Consider the following 22127-nt stretch of genomic DNA (forward strand, 5'->3'; position numbering starts at 1 on the left):
ACGACTGGGCCTAGATTTAGCTGTCATCTTAAGGTTCACTTTTCTGTGTGTACGCGTGTGTCTGTGTGTGCAGGTCTAACTCTCAGGTATAAATCTAGGAAGGCAGAACATGTCGACATCAACACAGGAGTGAATACTCTACTGGCAAGACAGCAGGGATTCACCCAGAGGGAGAGCGAGAAAGGGACAGAGACAGACAGAAAGAGAGGGAGATAGAGAGACAAGCTGAAATGCTTTTTTCCGTGTAGTGAATGCTAAGAGTCTTTATCGATACCCGGTTCTGTAAGGACCCGGTTCCAAATTTCTCAAAAGCCGAAGATCAATAAAGTCCGAGCTTATCGATACCGCTATCGAGACTAGGTAGGCTAATATAATGTAACTTATGTCTCTCTCTCTCTCTCTCTCTCTCTCTCTCTCTCTCGAGAAGAGAGAAGTTATGTCATTTAAATCAAATCACTGGTGCACAAACGTACATCGATTGTCTAATACAATTACTAAATTGAATTGAATGGCCTGCCAACCGCCTTTAAACTAAAAGAAGAAGAATTTAATTGGCTCATGCCCTACTTCGCTTTATTTCTTATTTTGTTGCTAGCTACGATGGCTGAACGTACTGAGCGGTCAAAGGCTCGGCTACATTTTAATAAAGCCAAAGATAAGGACGAAGTGATGTGTAATGGATTTTGGTGTTTTAAAAACCCATCGACACTGTATGACTATGTTTAGCCTGTGTTCTGCTCCTCTCTCCCACCAACCGTCTCTGGAGGAGGGGATCCCTCTCTGAATTGCTCCTCCCAAGGTTTCTTCCATTTTTTATTTTTTTCTCTCCTGTTGAGAGTTTTTTGGGAGTTTTTCCTTGTCTTCCTTGAGGGTTTAGGTTGGTTGAGGGGCAGTTCTATGGGCATATGTGAAGCCCTCTGTGACATGCTTGCGTGTAAAAAGGGCTATACAAAATACATTTGATTTATGTGTAATATATGTTCGAAGATCATTTCTTGTAGGGGGGGGTATTCAAAACATAGTCACCGGGAGCATGGCTCTGTAGGCTGCTTAAGCATCTTGTTAAAAAATAACAGAGACAGAACAAAATAGGGATGAGATAAGGAAGGTTTGGGTTTGGTTAGCTGGTCATTTAGCTAGATCAGGTGCCTTTTGTTGAAACGTGTTAAACTTTTCATCAAGTCTTGAACAATGATGGCTTGTCAATGTCACTTTTTGTCAACCAACAACAGTAATTTATACTATTTACTCATCCAGGTTGTGGATAGTACATCTGTAGTGGACAATTGTAGATTTAGCCAGAGCCAGGATCCATTGTGCAAATATGTGCTCCTTTTATCCAGCCTATATGTTTAACATTTGCCAAATTCATTCATTTAGATGGTGGTTAGCTCAAGCTCAACCCAGAAAAGTATCGATAGTGGTATCGATAAAGACTTGGATCGTTAAGCAGTCTTGAAAATTGTATCGATATCGCTAAAAATTAACGATCCCCATCCCTATCCCTCCCTCACCTTATCGACCATCGCAGCTCTCCGTGCGTGGTGGTTCTCTCTGGCTTTACGAGCCGACTCCAGCTGCAGCTTCAGTTTATCCACCAGAGCCTGAGGAACATGAACACACACACACCTCAGGACGAGTTCTGAGGAACCTGAACACACACACACCTCAGGACGAGTTCTAAGGAACCTGAACACACACACACCTCAGGACGGGTTCTGAGGAACCTGAACACACACACACACACACCTCAGGACGAGTTCTGAGGAACATGAACACACACACACCTCAGGACGAGTTCTAAGGAACCTGAACACACACACACCTCAGGACGGGTTCTGAGGAACCTGAACACACACACACACACACCTCAGGACAGGTTCTGAGGAACATGAACACACACACCTCAGGACGGGTTCATCCTCACACACACATGCACAGTGCCTAGTGCTGTAAGAGGGTCAATTCTGTGACAGTGACTTGTTTTCAGGTACTGATGTGTGTGTGTGTGTGTGTGTGTGTGTGAGGGGGCAGAGAGAAGACTTTATAACTGGCTGATGACTAACAGATGACACTATCGGACACAGATCATGACGATGTGTCTGTGTCTTTGTCTCTCTGTCTCTCTCTGTCTGTGTCTCTCTGTCTGTGTCTCTCTGTCTGTGTCTCTCTGTCTGTGTCTCTCTGTCTGTGTCTCTCTCTGTCTCTCTCTCTCTCTGTCTCTCTCTCTCTCTGTGTCTCTCTCTCTCTGTGTCTCTCTCTCTCTCTGTGTCTCTCTCTGTGTCTCTCTCTGTCTCTCTCTCTGTCTCTCTCTCTGTCTCTCTCTCTCTGTGTGTGTCTCTGTGTCTAAATCTCTCTCTGTGAGAAGTGCATACATTAATAAGGGAAAACAACAGAGGAAGCCACTAGGGATGGTGTGTGTGTCTTGTTGTATTGTCTACTGACAGGCTCTCTGGCCCTTCACCACACACACACACACACACACACACACACACACACACACACACACACCACTTAAAGACGGTCTTGAGTGACAGATGCCAATGTAGTTCTTCTTCCAGATACAGGAGCCAAGTGCTTCACTGTTAAAAGGCACTTAACTATCGCTGACACGCGGAAGTCCATCAATCCTCCATCTGACATCTCAATGATCAGTTAAACTTGTGTGTGTGTGTGTGTGTGTGTGTGTGTACATGAGTGAGTGAGTGAGTGAGTGAGTGAGTGAGTGAGAAAGAGAGAAAGTGTGTTTGAACAGCATCCAGATGGATAGTTACTCGTGTCCATCTGATCAATAACTATTTACTAATGAATTTGTGTTTGGTGCCATTATTACGTATTTGATTATGTGATTGTATTAATATATATGATGCTTGTATGTGTAACAGAATGCATGATGTATTTAATAGCCTGTGTGGTGAATTTCACAGCCTGTATGATGCATTTGTTAGACTTTAGGATGTATTTGATAGCCAGCATGATGTATTTGATAGCCAGCATGATGTATTTGATAGCCAGCCAGCATGATGTATTTGATAGCCAGCATGATGTATTTGATAGCCAGTATGATGTATTTGATAGCCAGCATGATGTATTTGATAGCCAGCATGATGTATTTGATAGCCAGCCAGCATGATGTATTTGATAGCCAGCATGATGTATTTGATAGCCAGTCATCATGATGTATTTGATAGATAGCATGATGTATTTGATAGCCAGCCATCATGATGTATTTGATAGCCAGCATGATGTATTTGATAGCCAGCCATCATGATGTATTTGATAGCCAGCATGATGTATTTGACAGCCTCCTGGATGACCTCACCGTGTTGCCCATGATCTCCGCCTTGACCAGCTTGGCCCCCAATCTGTTCATCTCCTCATCTGACAGCAGCGGCACCTCCTCTTCCTCACTCTCACTCTCTGACCTGGGGGCGGGGCATAGGGAGGATGTGAGTGAGCAGGGCTCTGACCTGGGGGCGGGGCATAGGGAGGACGTGAGTGAGCAGGGCTCTGACCTGGGGGCGGGGAATAGGGAGGACGTGAGTGAGCAGGGCTCTGACCTGGGGGCGGGGCATAGGGAGGAGTGAGCCCAGGATGCCCTTTGCCGAGCGAAGGGATCCGAGGATTCATCAAGAAGCTGTCCCGGAGAACGGCAGCTCCAAAATCAATCCCCCAACAGGCTGTGTTCCACTTAGTTCTCCCTGAGAGGCAAGAGCATTACTCTGTCCCTGAAGCCCCCCCCCCCCAGCCTAATAGCCTCATTTCCATCTGGTACGAAACAAAAGATTAATTTCATGCCGGAGGTTTTTTGGGGGCTTTCAGGTTTACCTTAATGACTAAGCTAATGACAAGGTAATGATGGAGAGGAACAGGGGGGGTAAATGTGGATATGAGAGAGAGAGAGAGAGAGAGAGAGAGAGAGAGAGAGAGAGAGAGGGGAGAGAGAGAGTGAGAGTGAGTGAGAGATTGAGAGAGACAGAAAGTAGGGTAGTGGTATATGAACATCATGGATCATTTGGATGTTTGATGGTGCTTGGGAGAGATCAAGTGACCCCGGATGACTGGCTGCCAGGTGGACGAGGAGAGCGACTGGGGTGGGAGGAGGAGGAGGAGAACGACTGGGATGGGAGGAGGAGGAGAGCGACTGGGATGGGAGGAGGAGGAGGAGGAGGAGAGCGACTGGGATGGGAGGAGGAGAGCGACTGGGATGGGAGGAGGAGGGGAGCGACTGGGATGGGAGGAGGAGGGGAGCGACTGGGATGGGAGGAGGAGAGCGACTGGGATGGGAGGAGGAGGAGAGCGACTGGGATGGGAGGAGGAGGAGGAGAGCGACTGGGATGGGAGGAGGAGGAGGAGAGCGACTGGGATGGGAGGAGGAGGAGGAGAGCGACTGGGATGGGAGGAGGAGGAGGAGAGCGACTGGGATGGGAGGAGGAGGAGAGCGACTGGGATGGGAGGAGGAGAGCGACTGGGATGGGAGGAGGAGGAGAGCGACTGGGATGGGAGGAGGAGGAGAGCGACGGGTGGGAGGAGGAGGAGAGCGACTGGGATGGGAGGAGGAGGAGAGCGACTGGGATGGGAGGAGGAGGAGAGCGACTGGGGTGGGAGGAGGAGGAGAGCGACTGGGATGGGAGGAGAGCGACTGGGGTGGGAGGAGGAGGAGAGCGACTGGGATGGGAGGAGGAGAGCGACTGGGATGGGAGGAGGAGGAGAGCGACTGGGATGGGAGGAGGAGGAGAGCGACTGGGATGGGAGGAGGAGGAGAGCGAATGGGATGGGAGGAGGAGAGCGACTGGGATGGGAGGAGGAGGGGAGCGAATGGGATGGGAGGAGGAGGAGAGCGACTGGGATGGGAGGAGGAGAGCGACTGGGATGGGAGGAGGACGGGAGACTCATCTGTGACGCCATTCTAAATAGTCTGGATGAAGAAATGGGAAAGTTTCCTCAAAGAGCAGATAGGGTCAGGAGGAGAGAGAGGGAGAAATAGAGAGAGAGAGAGAGACAGAGAGAGAAAGAGTCAGGTGGCTGAGCAGTTAGGGAATCGGGCTAGTAATCAGAAGGTTGCCAGTTCGATTCCCGGCTGTGCCAAATGATGTGTGTCCTTGGGCAAGGCACTTCACCCTACTTGCCTCGGGGGAATGTCCCTGTACTTACTGTAAGTCGCTCTGGATAAGAGCGTCTGCTAAATGACTAAATGTAATGTAAAGAACGAGAGAGAAATAGAGAGTGAGAGAGAGTGAGAGAGAGAGAGTGAAAGAGAGAGACTGAAAGACAGAGAGAGAGTGTGTATGTGTGTGTGTAAAACTTCTTCAACTTGAAGAAGAGTATAAATGAGTGAGGGTGCAGAGTTCGGATATTCAGAGAATCTTGTGGGATCCTCTATCTTGGTGAAGAGGTCAGGCTGGCCATTAAGAGCACAGCTTGAAGGTTAGACTTGAACTGGGCCAGGAAGACAAATGGATGATATCTAAAGGCATTCTCAGGAGGGATTGGCCATGACAACAGACAGGAAAATCAGATTAGAGGAGATTATTCATTTCTTTTTTTATTTTTTTTATTTTTTTAGTTTTCTGACCTGGGTGAGGCCACAGCTGCTTTGCTGTCACGTGGATCTTCGTCTGGAGAGGGTGTGGCTTGCTCCTGGTCTGGTTCTCCAGGAACAGGCTCCTGCCTTGAGCCGCCCTTCATCCAGGCTGCTCTGGCTGTCCTCTGATCTGGAGCCTCATCATCGGAGCTGGGTTTGAGGAAGGTGGCAGGGGGTTTGGTGGAAGCTGGGGCTGGACCTGGAGAGGAGAGGAGGTGTTGGGGAAGACAGTCTGGAAGATCTGGAATGTTCCCTCTGCAGGCTTCTACTCACCTCTCTCATCATCCTCATCCTCACAGGGTTTGAGGAAGCGGCTTTTCAGAGATCCAAGGGAGAGGGGCATTTGGGACCGGCCCGACCCAGGAGAGGAGCCCTCTCGGTGGGCTTGGCGGTCCTTGTGCTGGGGCCTCCCTGGAGCTCCCCTGGGTCTGTCACGGTCTCTCTCTCCATCTCTGTCTCTATCCCTCTCTCTATCTCCATCCCTCTCTCTTTCTCTGTCTCCATCCCTCTCTCTTTCTCTGTCTCTATCTCTCTCTCTTTCTCCATCCCTCTCTCTTTCTCTGTCTCCATCCCTCTCTCTTTCTCTGTCTCTATCCCTCTCTCTGTCTCCAAACCTCTCTCTTTCTCTATCCCTGTATCTCTCCCTCTCTCTCTCCCCATCACAACCTCTATCACGCTCCACATCTCTCTGCCCTTGACTCTCTCTATCCCTCTCCCTCCCTCTCTCCTCTCTTCTGCCATCCCTCTCTTCATCCCTAGCCGGAAAGCCACGCTCCACATTCGGTCTCCTCCAACTCTCTCCGTCTATCCCATCTCCCTCTCTTCTCCTCCACCTCTCTTTGCCCATTCCCTCGTCATCTCCTCTCCTCCATCCCCCTCTTCCCCCTCTCTGCATCCCCTCTCCTCCTCCTCTCCTCCACCCCCCTCTTCCCCCTCTCCACATCCCCTCCCCCTCTCCTCTCCTCTCTCCATAAACCGCTCTCTCAGCCTCATCCAGCCTCTTTTGAAATTGTTCCATGGACTGCAGGGAGTGAAACATGCACGCACCCAAGAGCACACACGCACACACGCACGCACACACGCGCACACACACACACAGGTGAGCAGTAATTTCCCTTGGTGCATAGCGGTGTGTGCCTCTGTTTCTGACAAGCGGAAAGATTTCTCCTGTCGACTTTAGACACAAATGCTGACACTGCAGGGAGGGACTTAACCAAGGAGATAGTGTGTGTGTGAGAGTGTGTGAGTGAGAGTGTGTGTGTGTTCGCAATGCGCATAAAGTCTGCAAGAAAGTATTAGAGCCAAAGTGTTGGTGTGTACCACAATGTACTAAATAAACGGCAAGTGTATGTTTGCCTGTGAGAATGTATACACAGGTGGCGTGTGCGTGTGTGTGTGCCTGCCTGTGTGTGTGTGTGCATGCCTGTGTGTGTGTGTGCATGCCTGTGTGTGTGTATGTGTCTCACGCCATATCTCTCGGACACCACGGCGTCCAGGCTGCGCTGCTCTCTGTCTGCCTGCTCCTTCATCCTCTGGTAGCTCTTCCTCAACCAGCTCAGTCCCCCGTCATCTACGACCGCAGCTGGGGAGGAGGGGGGGGGGGGGTCAGAGGGACAAGGAAGGGGGAAGATGAGGAAGAGAGTTGGGTGGGGAGAGGTCAGGGGGAGGACAGGGAGGGGGCAGGAGAAGAGAGGGAGTCGAGGATGGAGGAGAGCTACAGTTAAACTCCTCTGTGGGGAAAGCTCTGCTCCTTCATTTCACAGGCAGACATCCCATCATGCACCTGACTGGAGAGACCAGCTGTTTGCGTCTCCCCTGAGTTTGTCTCTAAATAAGGACATTTCACATCAAAGATCCAGATTGATTCCATACAGAGAATGGACCCTGCCACACAACTAATAATCAGGGGACGTTTAGAATGATCCAATGCAGTTGTTAGTGAAACAAACTGCTCATCGTGTGTACATACAGACACACACTTTCCCCAAACATACCTCTCTATGACCCCAATCAATCAAATGCAGCATGATGAGGTAAACACTATTCCCTGCTGGCATACAATTTACAGAGATGAATCCAAGTGTGTGTGAGTGTGCATGTGTGTGTGTGTGTGTGTGGTGGTACTTCAGTCTGCTTATTATGCCATGCTGTTGGAGAGAGGCTTACCGGGGAGACATACCTTCTCCTGGGGGAAAAATAACATGCATACTGGGTAGAGATAAGCCTCTCTCACACACACACACACAAACTTCTGCTGTCAGCTTAGGGCCCCTTTCCTTTGTCTTCCTCTTTGCTCTCTCCTTTCTGCATCAGCCTCTCTAAATCCCTGAGTCAGTCTCTTTTTCAGTCTCTTTCACCAACACAACTTTTTATTTTATTTTATCTGCTCTCTCTCTCTCTCTCTCTCTCTCTCTCTCTCTCTCTCTCTCTCTCTCTCTCTCTCTCTCTCTCTCCTCTCTCTCTCTCTCTATTTGCAATCATGCACATGCTCCCTCCACTCACCCCCTCTCTTCTCCACTTGTCCCCGCCCCCCTCCCCGCCCCTTGCGCCTCCTAATATTGGGACAGATTTACAGTGAGGGTCGGGAGGTTGGCAGTGCATCAAGCTACTCTGGCCGTTTAAGTGTGTGTGTAAAGAACACCATCTCTAAAAACAGGAGATAAGCTGCTCTGTCGGCGGTGCAGAGGGGGGTTATGGGTAGAGGAGTTCAGCAGGTTAGCACAGGGGCGCAGAGGCAGTAAACATAAATCATAAAGAGAGAGAGAGAGTGAGCGTGAGGGATGGGACGTGAGATCTAAAGTTTAAACGGGTCTCTACATTTCAAAGAGGTGAGGGTACACAGAGTGTTTAGTGTACTGGGAGGAGAAGAGGGTTGAGACGACTTTAAATAGGAGGAGGGAGTGAGGGGGTGAGGGGGTGAGGGAGTGAGGGAGTGAGGGGGTGAGGGGGTGAGGGAGTGAGGGTGTGAGGGAGTGAGGGAGTGAGGGAGTGAGGGAGTGAGGGAGTGAGGGAGTGAGGGTGTGAGGGGGTGAGGGAGTGAGGGAGTGAGGGAGTGAGGGAGTGAGGGGGTGAGGGAGTGAGGGAGTGAGGGAGTGAGGGGGGACAAAGGGGAGGATGGAGCATAAGAGGGAGGGAGAGGAGTCTGGAGATGATTAAAGGGGTAGTCCTGAAAGCAGCCAGCATCGCTTTGAACTGGGAGAGGGTGGAGTTCAGGGCACTCAGGGTTGAGTTACGTTTCAGGACCGAGTGTTTACCTTTCTGTACCGCAGTGTTGGTATTGGCCTCCGTGGGAAGACCGCTACCCCCGTCCTTCCAGAAGGGGTTCAGCTCTAACTTGTGTAGGCCAGCCTGGGAAAACACACACAATATGGTCAAGTAATATCAGTACTCGTCTTTCAGTCAAATACCACACACACACACACACACACACACACACACCCACCCACACACACACACCCACCCACCCACCCACCCACACACACCCACCCACCCACACACACCCACCCACCCACCCACACACAGACACCCACACCCACCCACAGACACACACAGACACACACCCAGACACACCCACCCACACCCACCCACACCCAGACACACCCACACACACAGACACCCAGACACACCCACACCCAGACACACCCACAGACACACCCACACACAGACACACACACCCACAGACACACCCAGACACACCCAGACACAGACACACCCAGACACACCCACAGACACACCCACACCCACACACACAGACACCCACACACACCCAAACCCAGACACACCCACACACACACCCACACACAGACACCCACACACACCCACACCCAGACACACCCACAGACACACCCACACACACCCACCTGTTCCACAAGGCGTTCCTTCTCTCTTTGCTCCTCTTTCTGCCTCTCCTTTTCCGCCCTCTTCTCAGAGGTGGACGTGGTTTTCATTGTCAGGAAGTCAAAGGTCATCCATTCATCTCTCTGCAGCGTGGACGCGGGGCGGGGTGGACGGGTGGAAAGAGATGATCATCAGTGGGAGGAGAGACAAAGAGCAGAAGAACGCCGAGAGGAACCCAGCAGTCAAGAGAGGAGAGGGGCATCGGAGCATAGCAAATCAATGATCAATATCAGTCTTAAAAATACTCTGACCTCCATAGAAACCTCGTTATTTTGGGTCAGAACTCCCAAGTACAACACTGATCGATGTGCATTAAACCACACTAATGCACCCAACTGTGTGTGTGTGTGTGTGTGTGTGTGTGTGTGTGTGCGTGTGTGTGTGTGTGTGTGTGAACTCTGGGATGCACAACAAGCTGACATCCACATAGGTCGACTATTATTGGAACTATGATTACTAATATGAGGCTTACTTAACTGGTTGTGTGTGAGTTTTTTCTGTATTTGTTTGCATCAGTGACAGTCTCACTGACGAGGGATTGGGGACAGAGACCCAGTATTGATGAGAGTAATGGAACTCTATTGACCTCCTCTTTTGTGGAGGTCAAATCAAACACGCACACGGTCCAACGCACCTGGTTGTTTGTGGCTGGGATAGAGGTGCTCTCTGTGGGCTTGGTGTCAGTAGGAATCTTCCAGGCTTTGACTGGGGCCTCCGTCTGGGACTGAGACTCCACCCACTCGTCCTCAGAACCCTGGCAGGGGGAGAGAGGGAGAGGGAGAGAGGGAGGGGGAGAGAGAGAGAGAGAGAGAGAGAGAGAGAGAGAGAGAGAGAGAGAGAGAGAGAGAGAGAGAGAGAGAGAGAGAGAGAGGGAGAGAGAGAGAGAACGTCAACACTACTTATTAACTGCCTTCGCGTGGCGGAAGGATACATTTTCATCATGAGTGTGATGAGGTCTGACCGCTGAGCTGTTGCTGGACACATCGCCCCCCACTGCGCTCTTCTTCTCCTTTTTCCCCTTTTTCTTCTTCTCCTTCTTGCTCTTTTTCGACTTCTTCTCTTTCTTCTTCTTGCCCTTTCCGGAGACCTCCTGTGGTGTGGGAAAAAAAAAGAAGGGGGTTAAGGTTTAAGTAAATAAATGTTTTGCCTGGTCTACTCTCTCTCCGCTATCGCGGAAGGTTCCGTGTCCGATGGGAACCGAGGTCGAGGGGTTGCCACGGTGATGTCGTAGTTGACCTCACCTGCTCTATCTCCTGCAGTCTGAGGTCCACTTCAGGGAGCATCCAGGTGTCCTCTCCTCTCTGCCTCTTCAGTTCCTTCTTCCTCTCCTCCTTCTCATACTGCTGCTTGGCCTGGGGAGAAGAGGGAGTCAGATGGCTGAGCGGTGAGGGAGTCGGGCTAGTAATCTGAAGGTTGCCAGTTTGATTCCCAGCCGTGCCAAATGACGTTGTGTTCTTGGGCAAGGCACTTCACCCTACTTGCCTCGGGGGAATGTCCCTGTACTTACTGTAAGTCGCTCTGGATAAGAGCATCTGCTAAATGACTAAATGTAAGAGGGGAGCAGGTTAGTACAGGGCTGTTTCCTCAGCATTTCCTCTCTTTGTCTCCTTTCTAGAACTATCAATCTTCCTTTTTGCCCCTAAAACACAAAAGGACGCTCGTTTCCAATAGAAGGCGCTATAAAGCACCTTGCAGTGCACACACGCACGCACTCTGTGAAAGACTGTGACCTTGTGTGTTTGATGAAGCAAACAATGTTAACACAGGTGCTTCGGTGATAACAGACATCACAGCGTAAGAAGACGGGTCTATGAATACGTGTGTGTGTACAACATTGTAACAATCGCCTTGGATAACCTCTCCCAGTGTCTACAAAGATGACAAAGTACGTCAGTAAGCGTGCGTGTGCGTGTGTGCGTGTGTGCGTGAGTGCGTGAGCCTGCAACTGCATCATAGCTGCTATCTCCCTTCAGCAGTGTTTGTCCTGCTATCGGTCTGCTAGTGTGGACCCGAACTCATGATTACCTCAATTATTCTATCCCACTTCCTGTCTCTTTGACAAAGACACGAGCCAATTTACTCACATGTTACACTGAGAGGACACTTTATGACAGAAAGTAGCTAGACTCAATACATTTGACGTGTTCCAGACTTTCACAAACTGGTTAGCTAGTTAGCATTTTAGCTAACTCATAGCACCTTGCCTAGCAAGCTAAGATAGACCTTACACCCTCTCACATTACAGGCGAAAGCCAGTATATATCTAGAAAAAGAACCAATACCTTTTCAAGAACCTCTTGTCTTGCTTTACGCTTATATTCCTTCTTATCCTTGATGTTGTTAGCGCTTTCAAAACTACCTCCGAACGCTGCCATGTTTAGCTGTAAACTGAGCTTTGGTGTCGTAAAACGTCCTTACGCTTAACCCCGTTTCTGGGTAATGTAGTTTCTTTGTTAGCCTAGGAACCAGACGATGTCAGGTTAGTACTTGTACTATCCATAGGGTTACTGCACATTCTCGAGGCGGGAATTGTGACATACAGTATGTCCGATCAGTAGGCTACTGATCCATGGAGCGTCATTGTAACCCGTAGGCTATTGTAAACAGAGATAATCATTAACCCTTGTGTTCTCCTCGGGTCGTTCTGACCCATCAGTCATTGTGACCCACCGTCGTATTGCGACAACTTTACCGCATACAAAAACAAAGTGAAGCATTTTCTTTTAACCGTCGGGCTGTCTCAGACCCCCCACATTGCGAAGGTTAAAAGAAAAGTATTTTTATTTGTTTTTGTATTGGGTAAAATTGGGTAAACACAATGATGGTTCGTTATGAACCTTTGGGTCATGTGACCCGAAGGCAGCACGAGGGTTAAGAGCAGTTAAAATGACCTCAATGGGGACCTCACCTGTTGCAACACCGGTTCGCATTATCTGAAATTGCTATGCAGCTCGTACATCAACATCTTAAGTCATACGTCTTAAGGGCCCAAATCTGCCAGCAATGCCTCTGACAAATGGCATTTGACCCCGACAATACACGTACCATCTGAGCCTAAACAGAATTTAAGTGCATTACTGTAGGATCAATACTCGGTGGGTAGGCACATCTTGCCTTGTGCAATTTTCTCAAATGTCAAGTGCCTTTCTGTAGCCAGGCACAATCGCAGCGGCACAGCAATCGATAGAGAAAACACTGGGCGCACTGGAACCAACCGCGGCCGCCTGCCTTTAACCACACTGACAGGCCAGCTCGCATTTCATTCCCGATGGACCGAGGCAGCCCAGGGGTAATTTACCGGGAGCCGTTCCCCAATTATCGAAGGGGCTCACCGCATAACGGCCTCCTTGCCAGTCAGCATCAAGAGGCTATTATCCTGGGATTCATTCTGTCTTTACTGCGCCTCTTCAAACTTACCCTGTGAATGTGTGTGTGTGTTCTCTTCCAGGTGTAGTCAACAGAGAGCCAGCCTACCCAAATGGACAAGTGCCATACGAGTTTATAGCAATAAAGATGAAAATGGTAGGTAGAGAGGCAAATCTCTTTAACCCTTGTGTTAGCTTCGGGTCATTCTGACCCATCAGTCATTGTGACCCACCGTCGTATTGCGACAAATTTACCTCATACAAAAACAAAGTGAAGCATTTTCTTTTAACTGTCGGGCTGTCTCAGACCCCCCACATTGGAATGGTTAAAAGAAAATTATTTTTATTTGTTTTTGTATTGGGTAAAATTGGGTAAACACAACAATGGTTCGTTATGAACCTTTGGGTCATGTGACCCGAAGGCAGCACGAGGGTTAACCATTATCTGCTTATCTCTTTAGTCTTGCTTCTGGCAAACTACAGAGCGAAAGAAGATAGCACCAACGCTAACACCAGAAAGACTGTACGTGTTGAACATTTAGTCATTTAGCAGACGCTCTTATACAGAGCGACTTACAGTAAGTACAGGGACATTCCCCCCCCGAGGCAAGTAGGGTGAAGTGCCTTGCCCAAGGACACAACATCATTTTGCACAGCTGTGGAATCGAACCAGCAACCTTCTGATTACTAGCCCGATTCCCTAACCGCTCAGCCTCCTGACTCCCCAGGAAGGTTTGAAGGTTTAACTGAATGCATAACACCTGAACCTTTCATCCCCTCCACATTTATTTGAAGGACATGTAATCTTTCCAAGTTTCTCCAATCATCAAAAGTAATCAGTGACGATAAAACGCATCATTAGGCCATATAATTGTGTTTCTCTGACAAGCACAGGCGCATGTTCTCAAATTCAATTGGATGAAAAAACGTTATTTATACCTCCTAGGGAACGTGGCGGCACAGTCTCTGGGTTGTGTTCTCCATCAGTCCTGTTATAAGCAGTCTCCAGTAGTCTTCTCCAGTATGACACACCAGTTGCCCTGGTCATGGTAGCTACTCTCCACCCTCACCCCTCTTACCCTGCCACACAGCCCCTCCAGCTCCCCCTGCTGGAACACGTGGTAAAAGCGGTGGAACACAGGCCCGGTCTTTGGGCTGGGGTCAGGACTGGAGACAGAGGTGTGGAGGTCAGCATTAGAACAGGGCTCAGGAGTGTTTCTGGGTCCTCCTCCCCCACCATTCTCCCCCTTTACACCCTCTTTCCTCCTCCTTTCCTCCCCTCCGGCCTTCAGGTGCCAGGGGACAAGCAGATCCTGGGAGTTGAAGGCGGTGCGGTTGGTGTGGACACTCAACTTGGTAGAACTTTCTTTCCCAGGAGACACCTGGACGGAGGTGTCCTCCGTACCAGCAGGGTGCTCTTTGTAGACCTGACCATTGCCTGTGGGCCGTCCAGTCTCCTGAATGGAGTCCACTATGGAGGCGTCCGAGGCGGTGCCTGAAGGACCCTGGGGCTCTCGGAGGTACTTGGACCTCTGCTTGTTGTGCTCCTGCTCCAGAGCCCAGACGTAGATCAGGGCCCTGCCTCCCGGCTTCAACAGCCTGGTTAGCTCCCTTACCGCCGCCAACCTCCGCTCCTACACGCACGCACGCACACACACAGCAGAAAACACATCATTAAAAACACGCACACACACACAACCAAACGCTCATCATTAACGACACACACGTCCGTCATTAAATACACACACACACACACAGCCGTCATATAACAGGTAATTCAATTAGTGCTCTAACGAGACTGCTTTCATTTTTAGGACAAGCCATAAGGAGAACGATCATACACATAATGTGGGATGACCTCCATTGTTGTACGAGAGGAGGACAGGATAGCAATCTGTACGTGATCAGATCTTACTGAGCCGTGTGTGTGTGTGTACGTGTGCGCGCACACACTTGCCTGTGTGGAGAAGTGGTGTATGACAGCTATGGAGATGCAGGCGTCGTAGATCTCGCTGCGTAGGGGAACACTGAGGGCGTCCGACACAAACGCCAAGTGTCCTCTCTCTAAGCAGATCTGGACCAGCACACTGCTGTGGTCACAGCCCACCTACAGGACACACACACACACATTAACACACTGTTCCACCTCACGAGTCACCTGAGGGGATATTTTGTCTACAACTAAACTATAGCTCAGAGTGTAACGACTTCCCTGGCGTGAACATGCATGTAGCATTGACCTGACCCTTTAAGGTGTCAAGAGCTGGTCTCAGATCCGTGCTTATGTCTGTTCTCCAACCAGAGCTTTTATTACGAGGCACGACAGCTGGTCCCAGATCTGTGAGGGCCTGCGGCTGCACATGTCTGCAGGGAGTCACCATAATGAAGCAGTCCTTATCAGGTCAGCCTACTTAGCCCACATAATGAAAGACTGGATACATTAATGTAGCTCCAGCCACAAGAACTCACAAGAGCTGGATGGAGTGGAGGAAGAGAGAGATAGGGGGGGGGGTGGCAGAGACAGTGAAGGGAGTGGGGGAGTAGGATGAGAGAATGAAAGAGAGGGAATGAAAAAGAGAGACAGAGAGAATGAAAGAGAGAGATTGATAGAGAGAATGAAAGAGAATAAAATAGAGAGAATGAAAGAGAGAGGTACGCGAGTGGAAGGGGGAGTGTTAGGAAGGGGAAATTGATAGCCATAATATTTTCAATAAAACTTGTGCTCAGGGAGAAATGTAATTATGTTTCCTGTTTCCTGAGTCACTCGCTCCAGCCTACAGAGAGGGGGTCCGGGGAGAGGCTGCGGGATATTTCCTGCTGTTAAAACACACACTGGTGCCCCCCACACACACCTCATTAAATACACACCACTTAGATTCACAACTTGTACATCTCTCTCTCTCTCTCAGACACAATGATAGCTATACAAAGGTCAAATTTTTCATTTCAATTAGAAGCTTTCAAAGTAGCCGGTGTTAATGGGCCAGGGGACCAGGAGTCTGGGCTAATTTAAATGAGTCGTTGTCAACAGTACCCTGGTAGACCGCCGCTCAGAACCTCCACCAGAACCCTCTCTCTTCCCTCTCAGCAGATCATGTGACTCTGCACCTGGACTGATCTCTGGTTTACCAACAGGCGCTACAAACGTACGATTACGGACGCCCGCCCGCAGGCTCACCGTGATCACGTCCGGGTTGACCCCCAGGTACTTCCCGTTGCCGCAGCCCACGTCGGCCACGAGGCTTCCGGGCGGGAGCGCGGCCAGGAAGTGGCAGACGCGCGGCCAGGGGGAGTGGCGCGTGCCGCTGAAGTGGGCGGCGATGCTGTCGTAGACGCGGTGCACGTACTGCTCCTCCAGACGAGCGGCCTCGGAGGGGCAGCGGGGGAGGGAGGGGGGCGAGGCGGGGGCGGGGCGCTGGCTGTCGCAGGCGGAGGGGAAGGCTGTGGAGACAGAGAGATGGTTGGTCTTTACCTATCGCTCACACACACACACACACAATAAATCCCATACACACAGGGGAGCTCACCACAGTCACATGGGGTGAAGCGGATCTTCCGGAAGGTCAGGGAGGTCCTGGTGCCCCTCTTGCTCAGGGTCAAGTTACCATGGTTACTGAGGTCAGAGGTCACGGCGGCACGGGATTGTGGGTCGCAGGCCGGGACCACATCAAACTTCCTGGGGGTGATCCTGGGGAGCAGAGGACAGGGTGACCTAACCACGCCTAACACTCCTTCACTGATCTCTCCCTGTTTCTCTCGGCCTTTCTCTCTCTTTCTGTCTGGCCATCTCTCACCCATGAGTCCACAGGGATCTGCTCTCTCCCTTCATCACCAAGAGGCTCCGCCCTGGCAACACCACGGCAACCTGGCGACCGTCGGGGTGCCGGAACTCCATCACAGTCTGGGGGCGACAGGAGTGATGTCACAGTCAGGTGACATTAGAGGAAGTGAGACGAGGGAGACGTATCAGCAGTGAGGCAGAGGGACAGCAGTGAGGCAGAGGGACCGCGCTACAGAAACATGGCCTGGAGACCAGACTGAGTCACAGACAGTTTGGAGCTGGACAGAGGGCAACGCTGGAGCGTGGCTGGCTATTTTGAACTCTCATCTCCCAGTCCCAGAGACAAACCTCCACACACACACACCTGAGCTCCAGAAAGACAGTGCAGCCCTCTCATCTACTCTACTCGAAGAGGAGGCTGTCTGTGTGTGTGTGTGTAAGAGAGAGAGAGAGAGAGAGAGAGAGAGAGAGAGAGAGAGAGAGAGAGAGAGAGAGAGAGAGAGAGAGAGAGAGAGAGAGAGAGAGAGAGAGAGAGAGAGAGAACGACTGATCATAACCTTTGCATCACTTTTCTATCCAACGATAGAAGGTTGTAAAAAGGTCTAATTTATTTATGAGTGCAAGTGTGCCTGGGCCACGTCCAAGCACGAACGCACACACACACTTGTTGGCCAGATGACAGACCTGTGCTTTCTTCCTGGTCCGCGAACCTTCGGGGAGATTCAACCAATCAATGAGTCCGGTGGACTGTGACCAAATCAATTCTGCTCCCGACAGCTATGCTACGCTACAACACTCAGCAATTCATCACTCTCTCACACACAACACACCCCAACACACACACAGAACTGAGCCCCCTTGCTACTTGAAACATATAAACACACACACACACACAAAGCTGAGCCCAGTTCAAGCAACGGACATTATCAAGAGCAAACCAATTACACAAGATGGACGATTCAGTAGAATTGTGGAGACACAGTGCTACAACGATCACTCCAAACAGCCGATGTTTTCCTGTTTCATCCCAACCTCAGGGACACAAAGACACGTCCTTCTAAACCGCCTGCTGTCTCACAGAGACACCATGTCCTCATCAGGAGCATCAATCCAGACAGCGTACTCCAGAGAGAGAACTTCCCTTTGGAATGGCTTACAAAAGCAGACACACAACCACCCAGACATGACCACACACAGGTGTGACATCACACACACCATCTGCTTTGCGGTTAGTTGATTGATGAGTTGACAGAGGGCAGGCTGTTGCTAACGACAACCCTGCTCTGAAGACACGGCAGAGCAGACGAGAGTCACATTTAAATCCCCCCCCCCCCCCGACTCACCATGTCGCTTCTAGAACAAAACAGTCCCTCCTGTCACTGAGACACAGCACTGAAGCCCCCCTCCAGCCCCCCCCAACCCTAGCCCAACCTCTCTCGCTCAGTTATCTCTCTTTCTCATTACCAAAGGAACTAAGTTATCTCCTTAAAGACACGCGTCATCAAATCAATCTATGAGATGGAACTTTCCCATGGAGAGGGTGTGTGTGTGTGTGTGTGTGTGTGTGTGTGTGTGTGTGTGTGTGTGTGTGTGTGTGTGTGTGCGTGCATGTCCTTGTGAGACCCTTCCCAGCACACACATACGTTCCTGTTGCAGACACACACACACACTCCATTAGACAGCCAACACCCTCTGTGGAACTTTGAAAACTCTGGACACTGAAAAGCTCTTTAACTGTGTGTGATTCTGTGCGTCTGTGTGTGCGTCTGTGTTTGTGTGTGTGTGTGTGTGTATGACAGAGTGAGAGCAGGATGGGACCAAATGTTTTTCTGTGATGAAAGCTTGTCCATATCCCAAGCCATACCTTCTAATATTGAAGTCATACACACACACACATACACACCTCAGGTCACATTTGTGAGAAACTACTCAGCCCTATTCCCCTGGGATGAATGACTCATCCAGACCCTCAATATCTCATATACACTTAAGTGTTGGTGGACTTTTGACTGATTGATCGAAGTGATGCACATGCACACCCTAGGGAAAACTCTCTCTCTCACACACACACACAACAGCTATTTTTACCTTGGCTCCCAGACTTAGGGAGAGGATTGAGTCCTCAAAGGCAGAGTGAGTATCCACGTGAGGAGGGATTCCTGGAGCAACACACACACAAACACACACAAACACACTTTATTGAAAACAAAACACCATAAATGTTGTTAACTAAAAGTCAATTAAAAGTATCTCGAAAACCAGATATTGCTTTACTAGGATTCTACCAATTTATGGTTTCAGAGTATTTTTTGACATAAAGCGCTATGCTGCCCTCCTGTGGTCACATCGAGCACTGCACCTAAATTGCTCAGCCATATCACAGCATTTTTGGCTAACTTTACAGCAGTAAGACCCAAACTTGGGTAAAGAAGGTGATTCTTACGGTTAGGAACTAACCTTGTCCAGACTGGTACTGGTTTACTGTCAACTGGTCTGGCATAGAGGAAACATGACCATCATTCATACATCTTTCCAGAACTGATACGCACGGGTGTGGAAGACCTGGGAAAGGGGATGAGAACGATATATCGACTCACTCCTTACTAAATTATCCCAGCCAAAGAATAAGACATAAAACATGATCTCCAAATCAACACACCTCCAGGCAAAGGTTTGTCTTTATCAACGTTGTTGTTGTCATAGCGAAACTCGTAGCCATAATGCTTCACTCTCCTGTGCTTCAGAGCTTTCTGAGCTGCGGGGGGGGAGTGAGCTTTGATCTCAGATACAGCCAAAGGTAACTGTCATGTGTCAAACTGACCCATCACACTTTAGATCAAATTCCTCACCTGTGACATCATCATCGTGGGACGACCAGTCTATGGCATCCAGAAGAACAGCCTCTTCCTCTGGAGTCACGTAGTCCTCTGCAACAAGCAACCCTGGGGGAAGGGACACACACGCCTCCCTCTCGCTGGCCACTGCAGGGACGGACGGATGGACAGACACACAAACACACACAGCGCTTGCTATAGGAACACACACATACGTGTAACCATTGTGAATTGGTTAAAGTAACTTCTTGGGTATAAATACAGTCCACCCGCGAAAAGCTAACCTCCCCCCCCCCCCCCCCCCCTCCTTTACCTGAGTCGATAAAGCTGAGATACAGAGCAACACTATGGTCTCCGCAGCACAGCTGTCTACTGTTAAGGAGGGCGTGTGCTCTCTGAGCGCAGTCCTGCGACCTGCGGGCAAGACTGAACGTGAGGAACCTCGTCACGCTTCCGAACAAGATGTCTACAACAGGCACCCGTCCCTACCTGTAGGTGACTAAGGCGTAGGGTTTGTGTGGGGGCATGACGAGGGTCTCTACCTCCCCCCCTTCCTTTAGGACTGCTAACAGCTGTTCGCGACTCACTCCATTGCCAAGCCCACCGTTAGCGACCACCAGACTCTGAAGGGTCAGAGCATATCTGTCCACATGACTTCTTCAGTAAACAGTGTTCAGTTATTTAATCTGTACATTTTACAGTACTAACTGAATATCGTGGCTAGCTAGAGTGAACATATTTAGCCTCTACATAGTTGTGAATGTCAGCTGCAATTGTAATTTAAGAGCACCACACTAAATAGTTAAGTAGAGCATACATGCAAGTAACTTTGGGGAGAGCTATCTAGCTGGTTGAGCTAGCTCCTCTACTGTGTACATAGAAGCTGGCTTGACTCTCCTGTCAACAAATCGAATATATTACCTGTGTGGGCTGAGATACTGTACTTATGCCCTCATGTTTCAGTAAAACATGACTGGCCTTAATTTGTTTCCGGAGGAGTTTCTTTTCCTCTTTACTTTTTCTTGACGATTTGACGTTTTCTAAACAGGGCTCCATGCTACAACTACCAGTGTCCGCCTGTCCGGGTGAAACACACCGACTAAAATAAAGTTTCCGTTTTCGGAAGAAATTCTAATTGTGGCATCAGAACTCGACGCAGAACAAGTCGCAGGCTTACTTACTGAGTTTACTCCCTTTGTGTTTTTTAATTATTCTCCTTTATGTATTAAAATGTTTAATAATATTCTGTTTTGATTCTGTGACTTCAGTGTGTAAGTGCGTGTGTGCTATGGATCCAAACTTCAAAGCCTTCACCTGTCAATTGTTTCGCTTTCAAGTTTTATTGTCAGGTACACAGAACAACACATGGTCAGACTGGGCACTGAAATTCTTGGGACAAGACAACGCAAGCAACCTAGAATAACATATAAGTACTAAGAACATAGATTAAATATATGATAAGCTCAAATAAAATAGAATAAGATAAAAATCTAAATAAAATAATGGTAATAAACATCCTAATATACAAATAAAGTATGCAATATACAATATTACAGATTATACACTAATACACATAATGAACTATACTAACCTTAAACAAGACCTATACTAGCCTAAGACAAGACCTACACTAACCTAAGTGGGGTACAGTTAGTGCAATAGTGCAATAGTGCAATATTGAGCTGAAAGTGACAGTGTGTAAAGTGACTAGAGAGAAAAATATCAATGTAACAATGTAAAGTGACCAGTGAGAAATGTATCAATGTCCATATCAATGTCCATTCAGAAGCGTGATGACCCTTGGGTAGAAGTTATTATCCAGTCTGCGTGTGCGAGACCGAATGCTGTAGCGCCTGCCAGAAGGCAACGGGATAAAGAAACTGAAGGATGGGTGGTAACAGTCTCTTAGGATTCTTCTTTCCTGAGGCATGGTGTGTGGTAGGTGTCTTGAACAGCTGGGAGCTTCCTGCCGATGATGAACTCAGCAGACCGGACCGCACTTCGTAGGGCCTTGCGGTCCCTGTCTGTGCAGCTCCCATACCACACTGTGATGCAACCAGTCAGTATGCTCTCTATAGTGCATCTGTAAAAGTTAGTGAGGATGACATGTGATAATTGCCGTCTCATTAGGTACACAAGAACAGCAGAGTTGGCTAGGGGGGACCCTTCGCTATAGAAACATGCTTTGAGAATCAAAACAACAGCTGCTCTAGGAGATTCCCAGGACCCTGCCCTCCATTATCACAATGTCAATCCTTTATCAATCCAGGGCGCGACCACCTCAGCCCAACCGCTTTCCCAACCTTTTCCACTTCGCTGCCCACTTGAATAGCTCAAATATTTTTGCGTGTAGAACTGTGTCTTCTATTTGCCTGGAAGCAGAGGGATGGAGACAGAACGATGGAAAGACCGACGGAAAGACTATTCAGAAACCAGATCCTGCTTTTTAAAATAGTTCATGTGATCTCCTCCTCTCTCCAGGGACTTCACCAGATCTCTGCCTCCGCTCACGGAACCAACAAAGCTGTGTTAATAACATGTCACTTTAATCCCGTCTGTGTACTTTTAACTTCCATATTAGGCCTACGCAGGCTAATGTAATGTAATAGGCTATTCTCAGCTATGACAGTTGCAACCAACATCTACTTGACCTGAAGTGGAAAAAG

General features: G+C 49.3%; 2 protein-coding genes across 3 annotated transcripts; both read right to left on the reverse strand.

The window, feature by feature from the left end:
- Positions 1–1499: 1499 nt before the first annotated feature.
- cwf19l2 (CWF19 like cell cycle control factor 2) lies at positions 1500–11914 on the reverse strand. Its single transcript, XM_062473512.1, has 12 exons — positions 11764–11914; positions 10723–10833; positions 10443–10571; positions 10116–10235; positions 9445–9564; positions 8839–8932; positions 7051–7166; positions 5858–6605; positions 5576–5783; positions 3471–3515; positions 3323–3425; positions 1500–1604 (listed from the first exon to the last, which is right to left on the reverse strand). Exons 1-12 carry the CDS (start codon positions 11854–11856, stop codon positions 1500–1502), a joined length of 1992 nt encoding a protein of 663 aa, XP_062329496.1. The 5' UTR covers positions 11857–11914.
- Positions 11915–13610: 1696 nt separating this feature from the next.
- On the reverse strand, positions 13611–20541 carry alkbh8 (alkB homolog 8, tRNA methyltransferase). Of its 2 annotated transcripts, none has more exons than XM_062473562.1 (12): positions 20383–20541; positions 19951–20084; positions 19775–19875; positions 19477–19608; positions 19287–19382; positions 19085–19189; positions 18716–18786; positions 16641–16747; positions 16374–16534; positions 16025–16287; positions 14804–14953; positions 13611–14480 (listed from the first exon to the last, which is right to left on the reverse strand). In XM_062473562.1, exons 1-12 carry the CDS (start codon positions 20515–20517, stop codon positions 13839–13841), a joined length of 2097 nt encoding a protein of 698 aa, XP_062329546.1. In that variant the 5' UTR covers positions 20518–20541; the 3' UTR covers positions 13611–13838. The 2 variants fall into 2 exon arrangements, with proteins under 2 accessions (XP_062329546.1, XP_062329547.1); XM_062473563.1 differs by having other exon boundaries at positions 19951–20103; positions 20383–20519.
- Positions 20542–22127: the final 1586 nt, after the last annotated feature.

This window comes from Osmerus eperlanus, chromosome 11 (genome assembly GCF_963692335.1).
Source record: "Osmerus eperlanus chromosome 11, fOsmEpe2.1, whole genome shotgun sequence".
In the NCBI taxonomy this organism is placed as follows: Eukaryota; Metazoa; Chordata; class Actinopteri; order Osmeriformes; family Osmeridae; genus Osmerus; species Osmerus eperlanus.

What these genes read in the sequence shown, in the direction of transcription:
- cwf19l2 (XM_062473512.1), bottom strand. Translation starts at nt 11,856, where the DNA reads ATGGCAGCGTTCGGAGGTAGTTTTGAAAGCGCTAACAACATCAAGGAT. An exon ending in AGGAACGCCTTGTGGAACAG is followed by an intron (nt 8,933 to 9,444) that starts GTGGGTGTGTGT and finishes GTGTTTTCCCAG; the next exon opens with GCTGGCCTACACAAGTTAGA. An exon ending in CGGAGATCATGGGCAACACG is followed by an intron (nt 1,605 to 3,322) that starts GTGAGGTCATCC and finishes CATGTTCCTCAG; the next exon opens with GCTCTGGTGGATAAACTGAA.
- alkbh8 (XM_062473562.1), bottom strand. Translation starts at nt 20,517, where the DNA reads ATGGAGCCCTGTTTAGAAAACGTCAAATCGTCAAGAAAAAGTAAAGAG. An exon ending in CAGTATCTCAGCCCACACAG is followed by an intron (nt 20,085 to 20,382) that starts GTAATATATTCG and finishes CTGACCCTTCAG; the next exon opens with AGTCTGGTGGTCGCTAACGG. An exon ending in TACACCACTTCTCCACACAG is followed by an intron (nt 14,481 to 14,803) that starts GCAAGTGTGTGC and finishes GCGTGCGTGTAG; the next exon opens with GAGCGGAGGTTGGCGGCGGT.